General features: G+C 37.5%; 1 protein-coding gene across 1 annotated transcript in view; it reads left to right on the top strand.

Annotated features, from left to right (window-relative positions):
• LOC122424726 (olfactory receptor 5M9) overlaps positions 1-14869 on the top strand; it is a 21152-nt gene extending 6283 nt beyond the window's left edge. The window contains exon 2 of the mRNA XM_043442844.1: positions 13934-14869. Within this exon, the coding sequence (XP_043298779.1) occupies positions 13934-14869 (936 nt within the window). The remainder of the gene's footprint in view (positions 1-13933) is intronic.
• Positions 14870-25929: the final 11060 nt, after the last annotated feature.

Here is a 25929-nt window from a genome sequence, read left to right as displayed (position 1 = left end):
CTTAGTTTCTGAATGTTGAGCTTTAAGCCAACTTTTTCACTCTCCTCTTTCACTTTCATCAAGAGGCTCTTTAGTTCTTCTTCACTTTCTGCCATAAGGGTGGTGTCATCTGCATATCTGAGGTTATTGATATTTCTCCCAGCAATCTTGATTCCAGCTTGTGCTTCCTCCAGCCCAACGTTTCTCATGATGTACTATGCATATAAGTTAAATAAGCAGGGTGACAATATACAGCCTTGACATACTCCTTTTCCTATTTGGAACCAGTCTGTTGTTCCATGTCCAGTTCTAACCGTTGCTTCCTGACCTGCATACAGGTTTCTTAAGACGCAGGTCAGGTGGTCTGGTATTCCCATCTCTTTCAGAATTTTCAACAGTTTATTGTGATCCCCACAGTCGAAGGCTTTGTCAATAAAGCAGAAATAGATGATTTTCTGGAACTCTCTTGCTTTTTCGATGATCCAGTTGATATTGGCAATTTGATCTCTGGTTCCTCTGCCTTTTCTAAAACCAGCTGGAACATCTGGAAGTTCACGGTTCACGCACTGATGAAACCTGGCTTGGAGAATTTTGAGCATTACTTTACTAACGTGTGAGATGAGGGCAATTGTGCAGTAGTTTCAGCATTCTTTGGGATTGCCTTTCTTAGGGATTGGAATGAAAACTGACCTTTTCCAGCCCTTTGGCCACTGCTGAGTTTTCCAAATTTGCTGGCATATTGAGTGTAGCACTTTCCCAGCATCATCTTTCAGGATTTGAAATAGCTCAACTGGAATCCCATCACCTCCACTAGCTTTCTTTGTAGTGATGCTTCCTAAGGCCCACTTGACTTCACATTCCAGGATACAAAGATATATTCAAAAAACCGAGTAACATGTCACATATCTTCAAATTCGATGGTGATTAGGGAAATGAAAATTAGAACTATAAAATATTTGTCCTTACACACAAACCTAGCATACAAAAAATTTTTATAAACAACTTGTAATATTAATATTGGTAAGACCATGGAACAAAAACTACTTAAATAGTGCTAATGGGAATGTAATTCATATAACCAGTTTGTGAAACTATTTGTCAGTTTAAGCAGAATATATACCTAATCTGTAAACCAGCAATACTATCCAAAATTTTATCAAGCAGAAGTGCATGGATATATATTCATATAGAGACAGGAACAAGAATGTATTTTGTAATAGCCACATCAGGAAGCACTCTAGATAGTCTCAAAAATAGGAAGAATACATAAGTTTAGGTACAGTCACGTAATGGATACTATGTTGCTGCTGTTCAGCCACTCAGTCGTGTCTGACTCTTTGTGACCCCCTGGACAGCAGCAGACCAGGCGTCCTTGTCCTTCACTATCTCCTGGAGTTTGCTCAAATTCATGTCTGTTAAGTTGGTGACCAACTTAACAAAGTAGCCAAAGTATTGGAATTTCAGCCTTAGCAACTGTCCTCTCAGTGAATATTCAGGGTTGATTTCCTATAGCATTGACTGATTTGATCTCCTTGCAGTCCAAAAGATTCTCAGGAGTCTTCTCTAGCACCACAATTTGAAAGTATCAGTTCTTGGGTGCTCATCCTTCTTTGTAGTTCAATTCTCAAATCCATACATGACTACTAAAAAAATAAACCAATAAATGATAACAACAACAAAAAAAGCATAAAAGCATAGCTTTGACTATACAGACCTCTCTCAGCCAAACGATATCTCTTCTTTTTAATATGCTATCTAGATTTGCCATAGCTTTCTTTCCAAGGAGCAAGCCTCTTTCAATTTCATGGCGGCAGTCACCATACACAGTGATATTAGAGCCCAAAAAAATATAATCTGCCACTGCTTCCAATTTTTCCCCTTCTATTGGCCATGAAGTATGGGACATCCCATGTAGCGCTAGTAGTAAAGAGCCTGCCTACCAATGCAGGAGACATACAGGATACAAAAGATCCTGGTTCGATCCCTGGGTCAGGAAGATCCCTTGGAGGAGGGCATGGCAACCCACTCCAGTATTCTTGCTAGGAGAATCCCCATAGACAGAGAAGCCTGGCATGCTACAGTCCATGGGGTCACAAAGAGTAGGACATGACTGAAGTGAGTCGGCATGCATGAACAATGGAACTGATGTCATGATCTTAGTGTTTTGAATATTGAGTTTCAAGCCAGCTTTTTCACTCTCTTCTTTCACCCTAATCAAGATCCTCTTTAGTTCCTCTTCACTTTTGGCCGTTAGAGAGGTATCATCTGCATATCTGAGGTTGTTAATATTTCTCCTAACAATCTTGATTCCAGCTTGTTATTCATCCAGCTCAGCATTTCTTATGATGTATTCTGTATATGTTAAATAAACAGGTTGACAACATACAGCCTTGACATATTCCTTTCCAAATTTTGAACCAGTCTGTTATTCCACATCCAGTTTTAACTGTTGCTTCTTGACCAACATAGAAGTTTCTCAGAAGACAGCTAAGGTGGTCTGGTACTCCTATCTCTTTACGTTTCTCTACAGTTTGTTGTGATCCACACGGTCAAAGGTTTTAGTGTAATCAGTGAAGCAGATTTTTTTTTGGAACATCTCTGCTTTCTCCATGATTCAATGAATGCTGGCAATTTGATCTCTACACTTACAGTAATAAAAGAACAATTGCTATTTAGGTGTGAGGGCTTTAAGTGATTAGGTCATGGAGGCTTTGCTTTGCTCTCATGAACTGAATTAGTGCCTGCACATGCTCAGTCATGTCTGACTCTGTGACCCCATGGAAATTTATGTTTTGTGCACATTTTGAACGTGTACTATAATGGTTTAAAATATATTAAAAATGATACTCTTCAAAGAAGCAAAGCTTCCTTTGAATATGAAAGCAGTCTCTTTGTCTACAGAAGGCAGAGCATATTAGTTTACAAGGGCTGCTATAACTAAGTACCACAGCCTGGGTGTCTTAAACAAAGGAGACTGATTTCTTTCTAGTTTGGAGGGTAGTAACTCAAGATCAAAGCATTAGTAGGGTTGGTTTCATGCTGAAGCTTCTATCTGGCTTATAGACGGCCGTCACCTCCTGTGTCTGTCACAGTCTTTCCTGTGTGAACTTTTGTGTCCTAATCTCCTTTCTTAAAAATGACACCAGTCATCTTGGGTTAGGATGCACTCATCTGAATTCATTACAATTTAATTTCCTCTTTAAAAACTATATCTACAGATTCAGCCATATTCAGAAGTATTGGGAGTCAAGATTTTGATATATGGATATTAAAGAAACTGTTCAACCCATAACCCAAAGTGAGATGGTAATAAGTTGTGGCACAAAGATATGATAGTTGTGTGGAAGAAATTGCATGAAATTTGATTAAGCAAATATTATGGGTAACAGAATATGGTATGAGTATCAATGGCAGACATCAATATTATGATGTGGACTTCCCAACCTATGAAGAAAAATATTGACAATGAATCGAAAAAAAGAAAAACACTAGAAAAGCAGTTGGGTCCTGTGGCAAATCAGAATTGTACCCATTTGTTATTTCTCCAGAGAATTCACTTAGTGTAAAATACTATCTAACAAAGTAGTTACTTAATACTCACCTATATGTGTAATCTCTTAGGGAAATGTATCAGTTGACAAATAATATAAATTCTGCCTGCATTATTCAGCAGAAGAGCCATGACATTCATATTCTTTCCAAAGATGGCTCTTTCTTCATAGGTATGTAGACTTCTATATTATACATTTATTTATTTATAACCATCAAAATTCTGCTTTCTTATTTAGACAATCATGTGCATTACCCAAACTAGATTTATGATTCAAAAATGAAAAAATAGAAAAAGGAAATACAATGACTAGAAAAGTGTGAAAAGTGTGGATATTTACTATTTTAAGTACTGTTACTTATAAAATTCATTGAATCATTTAGGTAGATGATAAGGAAAATGAAATATATTGAATGCCATTCTCTAGGATTCTTTACTTAATGACTAATAGCTAATATTATTGAGAACTAGCCAGTCCATGGGTGTACAAAGTGTCAGAAATGACTAAGCATGCACACATACACACAGACATGTATATAGAACAATATTTTTGGTATTGCATACTTTCTATTGTATAATCCTCAAAATAACCCTATCCATATAAGGAATCCATTTTGAGTAGAAAAAAAAGAAAATGATGAAGCCCAGAAATATTAAGAAACATTGTCCAGAGTGCTTGGATCAAAATTGCTAAAGCCAGAATGAGAATTCAACAAGCTGACTTCATAGCTCATGTTTTCACAAGTAAATTCTCCTCAGTTCAGTTCAGTTGCTCAGTCGTGTTTGACTCTTTGCGATCCCATGGACTGCAGCATGCCAGGCCTCCCTGTCCATCACCAATTCCCGGAGTCCACTCAAACTCATGTCCATTGAGTCAGTATCCAATCATCTCATCCTCTTTTGTTGACTTCTCTTCTCTCCTTCAATTTTTCCCAGCTTAAGGGTCTTTTCCAATGAGTCAGTTCTTCGCATCAGGTGGCCAAAGTATTGGAGTTTCAGCTTCAGTATCATTCCTTCCAATGAATATTCAGGATCGATTTCCTTTAGGATGTACTGGTTGGATCTCCTTGCAGTTCAACGGACTCTCAAGAGTCTTCTCCAACACCACAGTTCAAAAGCATCAATTCTTCAGCATTCAAGCTTTCTTTATAGTCCAACTCTCACATCTATACATGACTACTGGAAAAACCATAGCCTTGACTAGATGGACCTTTGTTGGCAAAGTAATGTCTACTTTTTAATATGCTGTCTAGGTTGGTCATAACTTTCCTTCTGAGGAGTATGTGTCATTTAATTTCATAGTTGCAGTCACCATCTGCAGTGATTTTGGAGCCCCCCAAAAATAAAGTCAGCCACTGTTTCCCCATCTATTGGCCATGAAGTGATGGGACCAGATGCCATGATCTTAGCTTTCTGAACATTAAGCTTTAAGCAAACTTTTTCACTCTCCTCTTTCAATTTCATCAAGAGGCTCTTTAGTTCTTCTTCACTTTCTGCCATAAGGGTGGTGTCATCTGCATATCTGAGGTTATTGATATTTCTCCCAGCGATCTTGATTCCAGCTTGTGCTTCATCCAGCCCAGTGTTTCTCATGATGTACTCTGCATAGAAGTTAAATAAGCAGGGTGACAGTATACAGCCTTGACATACTCCTCTCGATCGTCTGCCTTTTCTAAATCCAGGTTGAACATATGGAAGTACAAGATTCACGTACTGTTGAAGCCTGGCTTAGAGGATTTTGAGCATTACTTTGTTAGTGTGTGAGAGGACTGCAACTGTGTGGTAGTTTGAACATTCTTTGCTGTTGCCTTTCTTTGGGACTGGAATGAAATTGACTTTTCCAGTCCTGTGGCCATTGCTGAGTTTTCCAAATTTGCTGACATGTTGAGTGCAGCACTTTCACAGTATCATCTCTGAGCATTTGAAATTGCTCAACAGGAATTCCATTGCCTCCACTAGCTTTGTTCTTAGTGATGCTTCCTAAGGCCCACTTGACTTTGCATTCCAGGAAGTCTGGCTCTAGGTGAGCGATCACACCATCGTGATTATCTGGGTTGTGAAGATCTTTTTTGTACAGTTCTTCTGTGTATTCTTTTTTTTTTCCTTCTGTGTATTCTTGCCACCTCTTCTTAATATCTTCTGCTTCTGTTAGGTCCATACAATTTCTGTCCTTTATTGAGTCCATCTTTGAATGAAATGTTCCCTTGGTATCTCTGATTTTCTTGAAGAGATCTCTAGTCTTTCCCACTCTGTTGTTTTTCTCTATTTCTTTGCAGTGATCACTGAGGAAGGCTTTCTTATCTCTCCTTGCTATTCTTTGGAATTCTGCATTCAAATGGGTATATCTTTTATCCTTTGCTTTTTGTTTTTCTTCTTTTCTCAGCTATTTGTAAGGCCTTATCAGAAAACCATTTTGCCTTTTTGCACTTCTTCTTCTTGAGAATGTTCTTGATGCCTGTCTCCTGTACTATGTTATGAACCTCTGTCCATAGTTCTTCAGGCACTGTGTCTATCATATCTAATCCCTGACTCTATTTGTCACTTCCCCTGTATGATTGTAAGGGACTTGACTTAGTTCATACCTGAATAGTCTAGTGGTTTTCCCTACTTCAATTTAAGTCTGAATTTAGCAAGTGAATTTGAATTTGGCAAGTGAATTTGGATAATCTTTGTTACCTTTTTTTTTTTTTCCCCCCAAAAGTGAACCACTTTCTCTACTCTTTTCAGAGTTGTTTCAGTGTTGCATGAAGGATGATAATGTCAAGGTCATTGGTTAAGTAACCATGGTTACATGGTTTTGTAACCATGAAATGGTTGAAATTCAGGGTGGTTTTGTAACATATTTTAAAAAATGGATCTCATTCATACATTTATTTATATATCTATCAACTTTGTTATATTTAAGCATCTCTAGTATAAAATGTATTTAACATTCACTCTCTTCCTTGCTGTCTCCCTCTAACACACACACATACAGGCACACTCACACACACAATGCTTTCTTGTTTTAAATTTCCTTTTTCTCTAGGGAGTGCAGGTTAAGTTATAATAACATGGTGCCAGTGAGTTTGCCTGATGCAGTCTCTCCATAAAAGGGGAGAAGGAACTAAGGAATCTGGGGTCCTTGGGCACTGAGGAATATAGGAAAGCTTTGTCTAATTATTATTCTGTCCATGATTTTCCAGCCGAGTGGGGGTAGTACAAATAAGAGTTTATGAACAATTGTGGCTTCCATTCAGATTCTTTAATCTGCTAGATATCTTTAATGTCTGAGCTACTAGGGAAGTACAAGCAATACTGGAGTGGATAGCCATTCCTTTCTCCAGAGGGTCTTCAGAGCCCAGGGATCAAACCTGGGTCTCTTGCATTGTAGGCAGACTCTTTTCCATCTGAGCCACCAAGGAAGCCCCTACTATCTATACTTTGTGGAAAAACAGAACCTCAGAATTATTTTACATATGCTTTTCTTTTACCCTTCAACACAGAGATAATACTGATCACAATCACAAATAGGTGGTGAGATCTTACTTGTGAACTGTTAATAGGTGAACCTACACAAGTCATTTCAATTTTTTGACTGCTTCATCAGAGACAGGCATTATGCTAAGAATTTCCCAATGTTATCTGTGATCCCCACACCTCACTGAGACAGCAGTTTCCTTTTCCTACAGATGAGCTTTGAAACTGAGAATCCTTACTTTTCCAAAGACAGGTAGTTAATAATGGTGCAGAGTTAAGATTTTATTTCTGACCTAACTGACATCAAAGTTGATGCTCTACTGACTCCCAAAAGAGCCTCAGTTAACTGATAAATTGTTCTACTACAATCAACTTCTCCACCAATGACCTCTACTTGTACTCATTCTCCCTAGATGCTTCCATGGGATCTGTACTTCTGAGGCCCTGGGATCTCTTCAGCAGCCATGAGATACACAGAGTGTACATTGCTGTGATTTCCCTGAAAGATAATGATTACTAGAACTAAAGCATAATAGAAAAGAAAGTGACTGAGCAACATTGTATAATGCAAACCAAGGATGCTTTCCTGAGGCGCAAGGTGTTTTCCTGAGGCCGATATTATACCATGTGAAGATGGGAGAGACTATACCATGGTATTAAGGATATTGGTCACTGATGTTATCATAAGACATTCTTCTGATCAACCCTCCTTAACTTCCCTTACTCCTGAGATGTTTCTATAATTTTAATTATAATTTGTTTCATCATTATCTGGATAGTTCCTTGGGGAGATGCTCTCAATGTGTGCAGTGTTCAAGATTCTATTATAAATAGTGAGGAATTATCATTGTTTTTTGCTGCTGCTGAAGGTAGGTCTGCAAATTTTATACTCTGCAATAGAGATTAATGCAATTATATCTTTTATTTTTATCCCCTTTTTGAAGAGGAGACTAAGACCTTACTTGTGGACCTATTTGTTATCACAGTGTTTTATTATCTGGAATTATATACTTGGAGAATATTACTATTTTTATTAATAGTTGATATAAAAATTCATAAGAATATCTTGCTACCATAGGGACTTACAAGAGTTTTTGCTCTTCAGGTTTTGCCTTTTATGTCTTCTCTACAAAGATCATTGATTTTCACATTGTGTTTTAAAATGTATCTGAGTGGAATTGAAGGTATTGCATCATTGGGAATGATTGTTATTGTTCAGTCACTAAGTTGTGTCCTACTCTTTGCCATCCCATGGACTGTAGCATGCCACATTTCCCTCTCTTTCATTATATTGGACAAATAATTATACCTTTGCCATATTGTGTGTGTGTGTGTGTGCGTGTGTAAAATTCCTGAAAAGTTAATGAAAGTGATTTTTTTAAATTTCTAAATTATACATTCTATATGCTTAATTGCTTTAAAAGATGTTGCACAGTTATATAATAAAGTGGTTCTCTATAAGAAGCTACTTCAGTCATCCAACCCTAGGACTATGGGATCACCTAACCTTGAGAGGTGTAGATAAACAGTGGTCCAAGAACTCTGTTTTTTAGGCTCTAGGGCAACGCCAAGCTCTTCTGGTTCATCAAGCATGAATTATCAAAGGATAACTTTTTCTCTTTTTTGGACAATAATCAAACTGAATTTTAAACGTAGAGAAATAGAATATTAGAAAAAGTTATCAAAGAGGCAGCAGTGATATAAAGTTATTGAGTGTAACCTGAGAGTCCAGTTAATTGGTTTGCATTTCCGTCTGGCAATTTGCAGATGTCTGATCCAAGGAAAGCCTCTTTATCTGTCAGTGCTTCAGTTTTCCCGTTTTTTAGAAAGATACACTAATTAGAACCTCTCTCATGGGACCTTTGTTTATAAAAGATTGTGTAAGGATTCAACAAAAGTTAGCTATTCTCTTACCTTAAAGCTGAGGCTGCTGCCAATAGAAAAAAAATTAATAGACCTTTTATTAGTTATGGACACAGTAATGCAGTCTATAAAGCTGATCTGGAGATCAGAATGCTTAAAAATTGTGTGTGATTATCTCCAAATGTCTACAATATATAATAAACTAATATAGTCAGTTTGAAGTGTTCTAAGATGAATGAGACACACTCTACTATCACAGAGCTGAATATGATTGTGAAAAGTGGAAGAAAACCCATGTATCACACAGGAAGGGAAGTTGGAGAAGTAGTATTACTTTATGTTTCTTAGGTGCCTTGATGATTTTTTATATATTTTATATTTAGTTGCTGTTGTTATTCAGTCACTAAGTCATATTCGGCTATTTGAGACTCCATGGACTGCAGCACGCCAGGCTCCTCTGTCCTTCACTATCTCCCACAGTTTGCTAAGGCTCATGTCCGTTGAGTTGGTGGTACTATCTAACCATCTCATCCTCTTAGAATTAGTAGAACCAATAATCCAAATCAAACTCTGTTAATTAGTTAATTATGGGTTCACCAAGTAGTCAAGAGTTTTTATATATGAAAATTCTTGGTCTTAGCTCTATCTCCCAGTCAAAATCATCAACTCAAATCTGGGTTAGCAGCCAGATTAGCAGCCACACTTAGCAACCAGAAGATCTACAATCATGAAAATATAGGGTACAGGTGAACCCAGACCAGAACTGAAATATGACTGCCTATGTTATGTGCCCAAATCATTTTCTCTATGGTGCACTTAATTCCCATATGAATGATTTCAGGGGTAGGAAAATAGTTCACAGATATTAATCAAATTCCAAATTGTGAGTTGCTACCCTTTTCCAACAACACAAAAGAAGACTCTACACATGGACATCACCAGATGGTCAACACTGAAATCAGACTGATTATATTCTTTGCAGCCAAAGATGGAGAAGCTCTATACAGTCAGCAAAAGCAAGACCAGGAGCTGACTGTGGCTCAGACCATGAACTCCTTATTGCCAAATTCAGACTTAAACTGAAGAAAGCAGGGAAAACTACTAGACTACTCAGGTATGACCTAAATCAAATCCCTTATGATTATACAGTGGAAGTGAGAAATAGATTTAAGGGACTAGAACTGATAAAGTGTCCAATGAACTATGGATGGAGGTTCATGACATTGTAAAAGAGACAGGGATCAAGATCATCCCCAAGAAAAAGAAATGCAAAAAAGCAAAATGGCTGTCTGAGGAGGCCTTACAAATAGCTGTGAAAAGAAGAGAAGCAAAAAGCAAAGGAGAAAAGATATACCCATTTGAATGCAGAGTTCCAAAGAATAGCAAGGAGAGATAAGAAAGCCTTCCTCAGTGATCAATACAAAGAAATAGAGGAAAACAATAGAACAGGAAAGACTAGAGATCTCTTCAAGAAAATTAGAGATACTAAGGAATATTTCATGCAAAGATGGGCTCAATAAAGGACAGAAATTGTATGGACCTAACAGAAGCAGAAGATATTAAGAAGAGATGGCAAGAATACAGAGAAGAACTATACAAAAAAGATCTTCACAACCCAGATAATCGTGATTGTGTGATCACACAACTAGAGCCAGACATTCTGGAATGTGAAGTCAAGTGGGCCTTAGGAAGTATCACTATGAACAAAGGTATTGGAGGTGATGAAATTCCAGTTGAGCTATTTCAAATCCTGAAAGATGATGCTGTGAAAGTGCTGCACTCAATATGCCAGCAAATTTGGAAAACTCAGCAGTGGCTACAGGACTGGAAAAGGTCAATTTTCTTTCCAATCCTAAAGAAAGGCAATGTCAAAGAATGCTCAAACTACCACACAATTGCACTCATCTCACACGCTAGTAAAGTAATGCTCAAAATTCTCTAGCCAGGCTTCAGCGATATGTGAACCATGAACTTCCAGATGTTCAAGCTGGTTTTAGAAAAGGCAGAGGAACCAGAGATCAAATTGCCAACATTTGCTGGATCATTAAAAAAGCAAGAGAGTTCCATAAAACCATCTATTTCTGCTTTATTGACTATGCCAGAGCCTTTGACTGTGTGGATGACAATAAACTGTGGACAATTCTGAAAGAGATGGGCATACCAGACCACCTGACCTGCCTCTTAAGAAACCTGTATGCCAGTCAGGAAGCAACAGTTAGAACTGGACATGGAACAACAGACTGGTTCCAAATAGGAAAAGGAGTACGTCAAGGCTGTATATTGTCACCCTGCTTATTTAACTTATATGCAGAGTACATCATAAGAAACACTGGGCTGGATGAAGCACAAGCTGAAATCAAGATTGCCCGGAGAAATATCAATAACCTCAGATATGCAGATGACACCACCCTTATGGCAGAAAGTGAAGAACTAAAAAGCCCTTGATGAAAGTGAAAGAGGAGAGTGAAAAAGTTTGCTTAAAGCTCAACATTCAGAAAACTAAGATCATGGCATCCAGTCCCATCACTTCATGGCAAACAGATGGGGAAACAGTGGCTAGCTTTACTTTGGGGGGCTCCCAAATCACTGCAGATGGTGATTGCAGCCATGAAATTAAAAGGTACTTACTCCTTGGAAGGAAAGTTATGACCAACCTAGACAGCATATTAAAAAGCAGAGACATTACTTTGTCAACAAAGGTCCATCTAGTCAAGGCTATGGTTTTACCAGTGGCAATGTACGGATGTGAGATTTGGACTGTAAAGAAAGCTGAGCACCAAGGAATTGATGCTTTTGAATTGTGATGTTGGAGAAGACTCTTGAGAGTCCCTTGGACTGCAAGGAGATCTAACCAGTCCATCCTAAAGGAGATCAGTCCTGGGTATTCATTGTAAGGACTGATGCTGAAGCTCAAACTCCAGTTTTTTGAACACCTAATGTGAAGAGCTGACTCATTTGAAAAGACCCTGATGTTGGGAATGATTGAAGGCAGGAGAAGAAGGGGATGGCAGAGGATGAAATTGTTGCATGGCATCACCGACTCGATGGACATGAGTTTGGGTAAACTCTGGGATCTGGTGATGGACAGGGAGGCCTGGCATGCTGTGCTTCATGGGGTCACAAAGAGTTGGACACTACTGAGTGACTGAACTGAACTGAACTAGTTGGAGGGAGCCATGATACAATCATCAAGTTTATACACTTTTTAAAATAGTTCCACTTCTAACTTTTTGTATTTTCATTTTCCTCAATATTTTTACATAACTGGCTACTTGCCCATAACTGAAAAGTTTATCCTCTAAGAGATCTTTGACTACTCTGTGTGCATACTGCTGCTTCTTATTTCTGTTTATCAACATGTTCCATTTTTGTCTCATAGTAGTTACATTCCCTAAATTGTCTCTTTTGTATGTTTTTCATTCACTCACTTTCAAAAAGAATCAATCATGATACAAACCAGAATCTCACATAGCTTGTTCAATTTCATATTATAAAACTTAGACTACTTCTAGATATAATATAATAAATAATAAATATAATATAGCAAATATATTTGACATAAAATTGGTTTTAATGTCTGTAAATGAATTATCATAAGCAATTATAAGTACAGCCCATTTTATGTCATAATATTCTCTTCAAGCAGTATTATTATGGGGATCTTAAATTCCCAAGATGATGTTAATCCTACAGATGCATCTCTAAGTACTCAGAGCAGTTTACCTCTCAGAAGACTTATCTGGGGAAGTGTATTAAATGGAGAAAATATTCCTTGTGGACATTTTCCTTGTAATGACATTGAATTTGAAAATAAATAATTAGATATATAATGGATTGTTGCTGAAAAGCAGTAGAATCTGAAGTAAGACAGTAATTTTAAAAACATGGCACCTGAATTTTATTTTATATATAAATAGAATTTATCTATTGATATAATTTTGATATGGTGATTGAACCACTTGCAGTTTACTTTTCTGAGATAACTGTTAAACTGATACAGTCTGTGTCATTATATACCTCTTACCTCATCCTGCAAGCAGCAGTAATCAAGCAAGTGAAATATATAGCTAAATAAAATAAAACATGACTAGAATTTTCATAAGTTGAAAGTTTTTGATATCATATACTGGCATAATGTAGAAAAGTATGTCAGTGACTAGATTGTAAGCCCAAGGTTTGAGACAATCATCCCGTAAAATTGCGTAGATAAGAAGATATCTTCTGGACTTCCCTGGTGGCTCAGTGAATAAGAATCTGACTACCAATGTAGGGGACACAAGTTCGATCCCTGGTTGGAGGAAGATTCCACATGCCATGGAGCAACTAAGCCCAAGAGCCACAACTACTGAGCCTGCACTCTAGAAGCTGTGAGTCACAACTACTTAAGCCTGCTCACCTAGGGTCAGCGCTCCACAACAAGAGAAGCCACTGCAGGGAGAAGCCCACACACCCCAACCAAGAGGAGCCCAAGTGCAGACAAAAATAAATAAACAAACACATTTTAAAAGGTATCTTTCAAGTTATAGGGAAATGAGTAAGTTAATACTACATGTGTATTTGTATTAATATTGACAATGAGAGGCAACCATCATACACAAAAATAGTGTTCAATGGAATTTCAGTGATTCACTCTCCTTACCTCCCTGTTCAGCACAAAGTGGTTTTCTGACCTTGGTTGAATATTTACATTTATGAGTCTCAAGTCTTTTCCTATAAGACAATACGTTGAAATGGATTTGGTCCTTCTCTGATGACTCTCAGTCTAGCTTTAGTTCTATTAGCCCTCTATGATGTTAATATCATTGAAATAATTTAGCAAAAATAAGTGTCTATTACTAGTAGTACATGAATGTAATTGTCTGTTTTAGAGTTAAGAAACTAATATTGCAATAATTACCTATAAGGCCTATTAAAGGAAATACATGTGATTATATAGTCTTAGACTGTGCAAAGTCTGCATTGATTTTTATAGTATTTGAACTAGAATACTGATAAAGATGACTCAAAATTTTCAAGAAAAAAATAAATCCATTCATTTCTTTTCATTTGTCCATAGGCAATGTAGAGTGGGTCTAAGTGAAGACAATGCCAAATTTCACAGATGTGACAGAATTTATTCTTCTGGGGTTAACCAGTCATCAGGAGCTTCAAGTTCTCTTTTTTGTGGTGTTTCTAGTAGTTTACATGATCACTCTGATAGGGAACATTGCTATTATTGTTTTGATCAGCATCAGCCCCCAGCTTCAGAGCCCCATGTACTTTTTCTTGAGTCATTTGTCTTTTGTGGATGTGTGGTTCTCTTCCAATGTCACTCCGAAGATGCTGGAAAACTTACTGTCAGAGACAAAAACCATTTCCTATGTGGGGTGTTTGGTGCAGTGTTACTTCTTCAAAGCCCTTGTCCACGTGGAAGTATATATCTTGGCTGTGATGGCCTTTGATCACTACATGGCCATCTGCAACCCTCTGCTTTACGGCAGTAAAATGTCCAGGGCTGTCTGTGCTCGTCTCATCTCTGTGCCATCCATCTATGGATTCTCTGTCAGCCTGACCTGCACGCTGTGGACATACGGCCTGTACTTCTGCGGAAACGTTGAAATCAACCACTTCTATTGTGCTGACCCTCCTCTTATCAAGATTGCCTGTGGAGGGGTCCACGTTAAAGAATACACCATGATTGTTATTGCTGGGATTAATTTTACGTATTCCCTCTCAGTGGTTCTAGTTTCCTATACCCTCATCGTAGCGGCCGTGCTGCGCATGCGCTCTGCCGATGGCAGGAGGAAGGCGTTCTCCACGTGTGGGTCCCACTTGACGGCCGTTACCATGTTTTACGGGACTCTCATCTTCATGTACCTCAGGAGGCCCACTGAAGAGTCTGTGGAGCAGGGGAAGATGGTGGCTGTGTTTTACACCACAGTGATTCCCATGCTGAATCCCATGATCTACAGTTTGAGGAACAAAGATGTGAAAGAGGCGGCCAACAAAGCAATCGTCAAGGCAAACTTGAGGCAGTGAACCTGCAGGACATAATTCTGTGTATGCCACTTCTTGTTATAAATGTCCAGGCATATAAATTCCCCGTTTAAAACAGACTGCGTACAGGCAACACTTAAATATGCTAAGAGGTCCAGTCTAACACAGCGATGGTTTACCCCATGAATGGACTCTCAGGGCTAAGCCTCCTTTATCTACATGTGCAAACATACTAACGCTGACCTATTACTGTTAGTCACAGCGTGTGTAAAATTGTGCTAAGTGTACTCATCAGATAACTCGTTAATACATTTGGATAAGCACATGTTAATTTGTAGGTAACTTTGTAAGAGTTGAATATGATTTCTTAGGATATTTTGTATATACAATTGCTCTTCACTTGTTTTATAAGTAATATATAATTTCATGAGAAAAAATTAAGACTTCATCACTTTTCCATGAATATAAAAGTTGGTGGATCCTCATTTACCAAACAAGCTTTCAGTAACATTCATACATGCATGCGCTTTTGAAAACAAAAATGTATTTAGAATCTTCAACTAGTGTCATGAATCAATCATAAGGTTAGTTCTCAGTATGTATTGCTCTATTAACACTATTTGTGTTTCAAGCAATCTGTTGACTCACCATAATTCTACTCTTTGGTTTGAATTTTGGCTAGCTATTTTTCTCTTTATTAAATAGGTGAAAAATTTTGACTAAAGCCTATCATGTCCTTCTCATGGTTTAAAAAGATGAAGCAATATGGATTTTCGTCATTTAAAATCTAACTTTTGATCAGAAGAATGTCCTGTTAAACATTTGATTGCTCTGATGAAGCTATTGTTTGATTCCAAATTCTTGTCACTAACATTACATTCTTAGGTCTGTGTTTAGCTGCTTAAGTCAAGCTTTTAATAGCTAGAGTGGATCAACCAGATAAGAATCTCTGTAAAACCAAATGCGGTTGCACTAGACATGTGTAAAAATGTGATCAGCACAGCTCAAACTGGTATCCATTGGGATCTGATTACAAGTTTACTATTCAATTTATGTTGATTGGTGTCCCCTTAATCTACCTTCATTCTTAATATAAGTGGAATATATTTTTTGTCCTTGTTGACTCTTGCTAATAATACCAGCATAAAAGCAAGTCAGAAGAAGAAGTAATTTATCATGAATGAGTTTTCTTGTTTAAGGGCTAATCCAATTAAAAGGGATGCACAATTGAACATGTGTAGAAAGACTCTGAGAAGTAACATTTACCTGCGATAATATCACTGGAAAGATGGATTCATTTAAGCACAGAAAGTATTGTTATTCAGGCTAATTTACTAACTGCCCACAAGCCACACTCCCTCAGATTGGTTCTGATAAAAGGCAGATGGTGGGAGGAGAGTTCTTTTTCATAACTTTAGGTTCTGAGCAGGAAGAAAGAGTACCATTTGATTAGTATTGGAAACTACATTAACAAAGTATTTTTTTGTTTGGTTTTTTTTTCATGTTTTCAAATCACCCAAGTTTGCTTCTAACAAGTTGGTGTCAAATATGAAATGATAGGCTGCTCAAGAAACAATTGTATTGACAGAGATCATTATAACTTGACCCTTTAAGATCACATTTTCTGTGATCCTTATGGCAGACATATTCCTCAGTGTCCACTATTTTATATTTTATTTTATAAGTAAAACACCTGTCATCCAGCTGTTAACCACCATTCCCATTGTCCCTTGTCAGTGAGATACATAATATTGTCAGGTCTTGGCAATGAGCCATCAGTAGAAGGTGATGCCTGAAACCTAAAGATCACCTTCTCTATGTTAAAGCCATTAGATATGGACTTTTTTCTCTTCCTTCCCACTGGAAAATGTTGCCACCGAAATGATTACTTTTTAGAAAAAATGGAAACCACATATTGAGGGTCTAATTGCCCTTCCCAAACCCCTTAACTCATACTGGTGCCTGAGAAAGGAATAAATTATTTTATTAAGTCACTACATCTTGGGAGTTCACTTAGCTAGAGTGCTATACTTGCTCTTATAATATTCTCCATAAACATATCCTTGGCACTTCATCTCTGCATCTTACCACTTACTAGGATGATTTTTACCTCAGAATGATCAAGTCTCTTCAGAATCTATTCTGGTATTGAGAGAAGGGCATCTTGTCTTCTGTCTTAACCAGAAGGAGAAAAACTCAAGCTTCTGATCTATATTAGATATTAGGTTATATATCCCTTTGTCCTAACTACTTGATGAGTCCTTGGGCTTGTTATGACCTTTAAGACTCCAGTTGTCACATTAACTGGTTTTGGATCCCTTTTGACCAGTCATCTAGGCCATTTTGCTAGCCTTTTTATGTACTTACAGGTCTCTTTCTTAAGCTTAGGCAATCTCAGCTTTTTTTTTTTTTTTTTTTCATGAACTGTGCTTACAGGTGTAGATAAGGTGTGTTTTCACCAGACACTTGAGCCAGCATATCTTTAACTGTCCTTACTTATTAGTGGGGCTTCCCCAATGGCTCAGCAGCAAAGAATCATCTGCAAGGCAAGAGACATGGTTTCAATCCCTGGGGGAACATCCTCTGGTGAAGGAAATGGCAACCCACTTCAGTATTCTTGCCTGGAAAATCCCATGGACAGAGGAGCCTGGTGGGTTACAGTCCATAGGGTCACACAGAGTTGAACACAACTGAGCATGCACACACTTACATGCACTTATTATGAGTGAAATTGTTCCCCCATAAGATGTGTTAAGTTCCTAACCTGAAGGACCTCAGAGTTTGGTTATAGGGTCATTATTTGAATATAGGGTCGTTGAAGATGCAGTTGTTAATATGAAGTCATACTGAAGTAAGGTGGACCGTTAACCCAGTGTGAGTGATGTCCTCACAAGAATGAAGAAATGTGGACACAGATGTAGAGGGAAGAAGACCGTGTGGAGACAGCAGACACTGGAGTGATGTTTACAAGCCAAGGAATGCCTGGGGCCAGGAGCAGCTGGAACAAAACAAGGAAGGAGGCTCCCCTAGGGCTTCACAGAGAGCATGGTTCCACCAATACCCTGATTCAGACTTGTAGGCTCCAGAAATGCGAGAATATAATGTTGTTCTAAGTCAATGAGTGTGTGTACTTTGTTAACACAGACTGATGAAACTAATATATTTCTTTAGAGTTTTGTTTCAATGTTAGAACTTTGTTTTTCCTTTAGTCTTTTTTAGTCTCCCAGGTTATCACCCTTTCTTCTCTGGGAGGCTTCAAATGTATCTGAACTGTCTTTGGTAAATGTATCTGAACTGTCTTTGGTAAATGGGCGGTTTTGCAGCAACCTCCCCCAGATCCAGTGTGCTACCCAGAAGGGGCACCAGATTCCTTTCAAAAGATTCACTAACCTTTAAACCCTTCTTACATTGACGATCTCAGGTTCAGCCTTTACTCTACAGTTTACTATGTAAGCTTGCTGCTGTGCTTTTAACTATTTAAATTATACTTTTGAAACTATTTTTTTAAAAAGCTACAACAATGATGTTCTCTTTTCTTGCGTTTTATCTTTGGCAATTGACAGTAATGATTTCCAAGATTAATTTCTCTGCAACTGTGCTCCCTGACCCTGAAAGACATTGATAGAAGAACTTGAAAATCAGGATTGCAAGTCATTGCTTCTCTTCAGAATTTGTATAATTTACATCCACTTAGAACACCTCATTGCTGCTTTAATAATGGTGGTGACGCTAGCTGAGGCATATATTAAAATAAAGTAAATAAAATAAATAAAATAAAATAAATAATTTAATATGGCAATACTGATGTCTTCACATAAATCTGAAATCTAATTTAACAATGAAATGTGTACTAAGATAACTTGGATAGAATAAACTAAAATGTTTCTGAATAACTTATACAATCATTTCTTTTGCCAGTATTTCCCAAAATAGCAGACTGCTCAGCATATTCAGGAATGTTTTGGATTTGCTCTACAAGAATAGCTCACAATATCACCCACATGGTAGACACTAAACATTTGAATCTGAATAAAAGAAAACAAATACATTCCAGTTGATGGTTTAATTGGGTTTTAGATTACATCACTTTACAACCACCCCAACATAGAACTATATTCCTGACATATGACAGCAACCACATTTATAACTTGGTTTTAAACTACCCCTCCCTGTCCCCTCAAACAATTGTAATTTCTTCAAATCCCTAAAATATAAAAGGATCCTAAGTTTTGCTGGGGGAATATAGGAGTATGTCTGCATTTTCGTTTTGATACAGAAAAAGAGAGTATGACTTTCCAAAAGCCAACCCTAAATCCCAGATCTGCGTGGTGAAAAATGACATCATTTTGAACAACATGAGAACCATGGAATTATAGAGAGTAACCAACAGTGAATCTAGTGGGAGTCAGAAGCAGAGAGGAATGATTTTTAGCAGACAGGGTACAGTTGAGGAACTGCTACTGCATGGAATGACGTGGGGATGGACAAGAAACTTACTTTATCACTTCCCTTTTTCTGTCTCCACAATGTATAAAATAGAAACATTTTTGAAAGCAGTGGCTAAATCTTATTATCAGTTAAACAGAAACTCTCCAGGTCAAAACTGTCAAGTGTCACATATGCAAATAGTAGCAATTTGTTCAAAATATGCATTACAGTCTTTTATTTATTTATTTATTTTAGACTCTTTATGTTTTGGTTTATTATCCCCCTCTGGTGAAGCATAAGCACTTAAAAATGTATTTTCTTTCAAGTTGGACAAAAGCAATTAACATAACCTCACTCACTTATCGCGTGAACTTAATTACAATCTCAATTTTAAGAAGATACTTTTCCTTCTTGCTTTTCACTCAATCTGAGGTGCCCCTGCTCAAATATGACATATACTCTTACCATATTTAATACACTCTACTGTGACTGTTAAAAACCTTTTTCATCTTTCTTTTTTTAAACTTTTCATCTTATTCATAAATTATATAAAAAATAGAACACCTGCACAAAGTCATTTCGCTCATATAAAAATGGTGAAAATAAAATTAATCTATCAAAGATAATAAAAACAACATATGTGTATGTGGCATAGTTCTAAGACAGTCAGTTGTTACAAGATACATTTTAATGTTTATCAGAGACAGAAAATAATATTTTTCAAAGGCTTTCCTCAAGGCATTTTTTACCTCTTGGTTCCTCAGGCTGTAGATCATGGGATTCAACATAGGAATGACTATTGTGTAGAAGACAGAGGCCATTTTGTCTGTGTCAAGGGAATGGTTTGATTTGGGCTGCAGACACATGAAGATCAGAGTCCCATAGAATATAGTGGCAGCAGTCAGATGAGAACCATAGGATGAGAATGCTTTGCACCTCCCTTCTGCCGATTGGATTCTCAGGATGACAACCACAATGTATAGGTAAGAAGTAAGGACCTTAGTCAAAGAGCTGATCATGTTGAATCCAGCAAAGATAAAAATCAAGATCTTTTTGAGGCTGGTGCCTGAGCAGGCAAGAGCCAGCAAAGGAACATCATCACAATAGAAGTGATTAATAATACTGGGGCCACAGTAGATCTCTTGAAAAGGAACAACTATGTGGAGGAAAGCAACAGAAAACTGTATAAGTAAGGGCCTGCTACCAGTTGCATGCACACCTCTTGGGACATGATCACCAAGTAGAGAAGAGGATTGCAGATGGCCACATAGCGGTCATAAGCCATTACTGCAAGAAGGAACATCTCCAAAATCAAGAAGTTCCAGAAAAAGCCCAGCTGTGCGCACATGCACAGAGAGATATGGGCCTGTGCTTGGTCAGGAGGGTCTCCAGGAATGTTGGGGCTATTGATGAGGAGTAACAAAAGTCTACAAAGGCCAGATTACTGAGAAAAAATTACATGGGTGTGTGAAGGTGAGGATCCAACCGGATTAAGGAAATCATGCCAATGTTTCCCACCAGAGTTAGAGAATATACCACTAAAATGAGAAGAGAAGGATTTCAATCTCTCTCTGCACTGAAAAACCCAAAAGAATGAATTCCATCACCACGGTAATATTCTCTTCAATCATTTGTTCTAGTCTCTGAACTGCCAAAAAGAGACAAGTTAAAGACAGATAAGTTATCAGGAGTAAGGAATTGTCATCAGATGCCAAAACATGTGTGTTTTAACTTGAGAAATTATTGCTCATTGAAGCAGAATATCAGAACAAATAAATATAACCCCTCTCAAACTCTCCTGTTTGACTATTTTTAATTCTCTGAAACCAAAATTTGAGGTTTAATAAAAATAGTGTTTACAAAGATATGTAATATTTTAGGTTTAGATTATTTTAGTTATATTTAATAATAGAGAGAATAAAGATATTTTTAAATATCCTGCTCCCATATTTACTTCTCAGTGAAGTAAAACTTAAATATGTAATATTTTATTTGTTTTAATAGACATTTATTTTAACAAATGTATATTATGCTGAATATAATAAAAGCTAAACAGGATATTCAATGGATAGAAAAGTAGAGGCGATTAAGTATTTCTATTTGTGAATTAGGCAAACTTTGGGTTCATATGCAATTTATTCATTTTTACTTTTTTTTTTAATTCATTTTTAAATACTACTTTCTAAAAGTGAAAAAGTACAGTTGTAGTTTGAGTTAGAATACACATATGTTAAAAAGTACAGCTCTTTATAAATATAAGAAAATAAGCCTGATTTCAATGTATGCTCAAAGAAAAGTAACTCAGTATCAAAATTTCTGCTATATATCTGGTAAATCATCTGCCTGCAATGCAGGAGACCCAGGTTCAATTCCTGTGTTGGGAAGATCCCTTGGAGAAGGAAATGCCAACCCACTCCAGTATTTTACCTGGAAAATCCCATGGACAGAGGAGCCTGGCAGGCTACCATCCATGGGATCACAAGAGTCAGACACGACTTAGCAACTAAACCACCACATACAAATCAGTTCAGTTCAGTCGCTCAGTCATGTCTGACTCTTTGTGACCCCATGAACTGAAGCACGCCAGGCCTCCCTGTCCATCACCAACTGCTGGAGTCTACCCAGTCCCATGTCCATTGAGTCAGTGATGCCATCAAACCATCTCATCCTCTGTCGTCCCCTTCTCCTCCTGCCCTCAATTTTTCCCAGCATCAGGGTCTTTTCAAATGAGTCAGCTCTTCGCATCAGGTGACCGAAGTATTGGAGTTTCAGCTTCAACTTCAGTCCTTCCAATGAACACCCAGGACTGATCCCAATATGCATATATACAAACACATGCATACTTATACATAAGTACACACATAAAATGTGACGTGAAAACTGTTTCCCCCCATTCATTTATTTTCCTCTTGCTGGAGGCAAAACCCAGCTTGTGAAAGTTCTGTTTCAACTAACTTGTCTTCCTGAACAGACATCTTAGAAGAGCTACTGGCACTGCAGCTCACCATTCTGGCAAAAGAGTGGAAAAAAATGATAAAATATTGATCTGAACATCATTTGCCCATTTCCATGATGGTAATATAATAACTCTAGATGCTTTTGAACTGTGGTGTTAGAGGACTCTTGAGAGTCCCTGGGACTGCTAGGAGATCCAACCAATCCATCCTAAAGGAGATCAGTCCTGGGTGTTCACTGAAAGGACTGATGCTGAAGCTGAAACTCCAGTACTTTGGTCACCTGATGCGAAGAGTTGACTCATTTGAAAAGACTCTGATGCTGGGAGGGATTGGGGGGGCGGGAGGAGAAGGGGACGACAGAGGATGAGATGGTTGGATGGCATCACCGACTCAGTGGACATGAGTTTGGGTAGACTCTGGGAGTTGGTGTTGGACAGGGAGGCCTGGCATGCTGTGGTTCATGGGGTCACAAAGAGTCGGACATGACTGAGTGGCTGAACTGAACTGAGTCTCACTTTGGTCTTCCATAATAAATATCAAATTGGGATTTTTAGAGGTAATTAGCAGAAATTTTGATAATGAGTTACTTTTCTTTGAGCCTACATTGAAATCAGGCTTATTTTCTTATATTTCTTCTTTTTAATAAAAGGAAAAAGAAGCCAAATACACACAGCCTCATCAATTTTAGAAACACACACACACATACACACTACCTCCCTATTTTGTGAATTACTTTCAGCCACAATTGTCTCTTTTGGCAAATGTTTTTAAAGATCAAAATTTCTCTCGAGAGAAAGACAGCACTCATACAAACAAATGCTCTTCTTCCTTAGGAATTGGCTTCCACAGTTTCATCAACAAAGCGTTTTCTTCTAAAGGAAGCCTAAGTCTTGGGCAGAAGTCAAAGAGGATATTTTATTTGGGGTAGGCTAAGAAAGTATTTCATTATTGTGTATACATGTCAGCTTCATCCAACTGGAGCCGAGTTAGACAGGGTCTTCTACTTTCCTTTAAATTGTGAAAAGTGTAGAGGCTTGGAAAACGAGGATTATGGAAATGACCTACAGTATCTCTTAACCTACTTGGTTGTAGAAGAAATTTTCCCCTGAAAGTTGGAAGACCCAGGGTAACTGAATGTGTGAAGTAGACCTTTATAAAGTGCAGTCTCTGTTCCTTGGGGAGTTAATTCCTAATATTCCCCAGACATGACTGCACCAGGTTCACTGACCCTCCAGGATGCAGCTGTGATTAGAAAGTGTCAATTAGAAAAAAAAAAAAAAAATAGCCTATAAAGACAAAGGTAACAATAGGTCTTATTTTAAACTAGAATGTTGTGAAGTAATTAGCCTTTGATTAAAATAAATTAATTTTTAAAAATAAGCAAAAATAAACTATAATGATGTCATCATGAAATCAGTAATCCTTGATTCAGTTCAGCTTAGTCACTCAATCATGTCCAACTCTTTGCAGCCCCATGAACTGCAGGATGCCAGGCTTCTCCTATCCATCACCAACTCCTGGAGCTTACTCAAACTCATGCCCATCAAGTCTGTAATGTCATCCAACCATCTGATACTCTGTCGGTCCCTTCTCCTCCTGCCTTCAATTTTTCCCATCATCAGTGTCTTTTATAATGAGTCAGGTCTTAGCATCAAGTGGCCAAAGTATTGGAGTTTCAGCTTCAACATCAGTCCTTCCAATGAACACCCAGGACTGATCTCCTTGAGGATGGACTGGTTGGATCTCCTTGCAGTCCAAGGGACTCTCAAGAGTCTTCTCCAACACCACAATTCAAAAGCATCAAATCTTCAGCACTCAGCTTTCTTTATAGTCCAACTCTCACATCCATACATGACTACTGGAAAAACCATAGCCTTGACTAGACGAACTTTTGTTGACAAAGTAATGTCTCTGCTTTTAGAAATGCTGTCTAGGTTGGTAATAGCTTTCCTTTCAAGGAGTAAGCGTCTTTTAATTTCATAGCTGCAGTCACTGTCTTCAGTGATTTTTGGAGCCCCAAAAAATAAAGTCATCCACTGTTTCCACTGTTTCCCCATCTATTTGCCATGAAGTGATGGGACCCGATGCCATGATCTTAGTTTTCTGAATGTTGAGCTTTAAGCCTTCATAGAGTCATTCAACTTCAGCTTCTTCAGCATGACTAGTCAGAGAATACACTTGCTGTTTTTTTCTTGTGTGTGTGTGTGATATTGAATTGTCTGCCTTGGAAACAAACAGAGATCATCCTGTCATTTTTTGAGATTTCATCAAACACTGCATTTTGGACTCTTATGGAGTGTGATGGCTACTCCATTTCTTCGAAGGGATTCTTGCCCACAGTAGTAAATATAATGGTCATCTGAGTTAAATTCACCCATCCCAGTCCATTTTACTTCACTGATTCCTATAATGTCGATGTTCTTATATTTACTTATATTTACTTCACTGATGTCCTATAATGTCTTGTCATCTCCTGTTTGACCACTTCCAATTTGCCTTGATTCATGGACCTAACATTCAAGGTTCCTATGCAATATTGCTCTTTACAGCATCGGACCTTGCTTCCATCACCAGTTACATCCACCACTCAGTGTTGTTTTTGCTTTGGCTCCATCTCTTCATTCTTTCTGGAGTTATTTCTCTACCAATCTCCAGTAGCATATTGAGCACCTACCAACCTGGGGAGTTCATCTTTCAGTGTCCTATCCATTTGCCTTTTCATACTGTTTATGGGGTTCTAAAGGTAAGAATACTGAAGTGGTTATTCTTGATTGTGCACGTCCAATTCAGTTGCTTGAAACAAAACAAGCAAAAGCAAAAAAAAAAAAAAAAAAAAAAAAAAAGTGGTAAACTCTTTAAATATCCCAACTGTTTCTGATGCACTGTCATCATTTGTTTACATGTCTCTTCCATTCCCTGTGACCTTCCTAGTTGAAGGGATTATGATTCAAATTATTTGCTTTATATCTACTAACTGTGTTTTTCACCTAGATGTTGTAAATCATAAGTTGTTTTCTTTATTCTTTGCTATGTGTAGACTTAAGAATAATAAATACCCTCTGTCTACATCATATATCATTAAAACTCAACTTTTAAAATTACATAACATTAATTTGTTGTGTGACCTGCAGCAAGAATCTAAGCTATTGTTTCTCCACACAGTGAGCTAATTTCCCTAATAATATTAATTAAATAATCCATCTTTCTTATTAATTTATAATTAACAAGACTTTAAAAATATCACCTCATTTACTAAAATAACTCAATAAAATCTATGAGTTTAGAGTTTTAGAAAATTTGATAGGTGTAGGGCATTTTTATATATGCTTTACTTTATGAAAAGATAATTTTTTGAGAACATAAATAAAGTATAGTTGACACCTGAACAACATGGGTTTGAACTGCATGGATCCACCCAAATGCCATTTTATTTTCAATAAATACTACTACAGTCCTATTCTATCCAAAGTTGATTGACTCTTCAGATGAAGAATTGCATATCTAATGGAAAGTTAAGGCAAATTCTACAACCAGTGGGGTTTATGTCCCTAATCCTACATTGCTCAAAGGTCAAATGTATATGTAAGCATCATAATAAAATTTGATATACAGAAAAATATGAAAAATATACAGTATAAGTCATCCACTACAGGTAACTTCTCTTTTAAGTTTCAAGACAATTCATTTTCCTTCATATTGTATGTACTTTATTAAAAT

The sequence above is a fragment of the Cervus canadensis genome, chromosome 22 (genome assembly GCF_019320065.1).
Source record: "Cervus canadensis isolate Bull #8, Minnesota chromosome 22, ASM1932006v1, whole genome shotgun sequence".
Lineage (NCBI taxonomy): Eukaryota > Metazoa > Chordata > Mammalia > Artiodactyla > Cervidae > Cervus > Cervus canadensis.
Note: the sequence above shows the minus strand (reverse complement) of the source record. Positions and strands in the feature narration are given on the sequence as shown.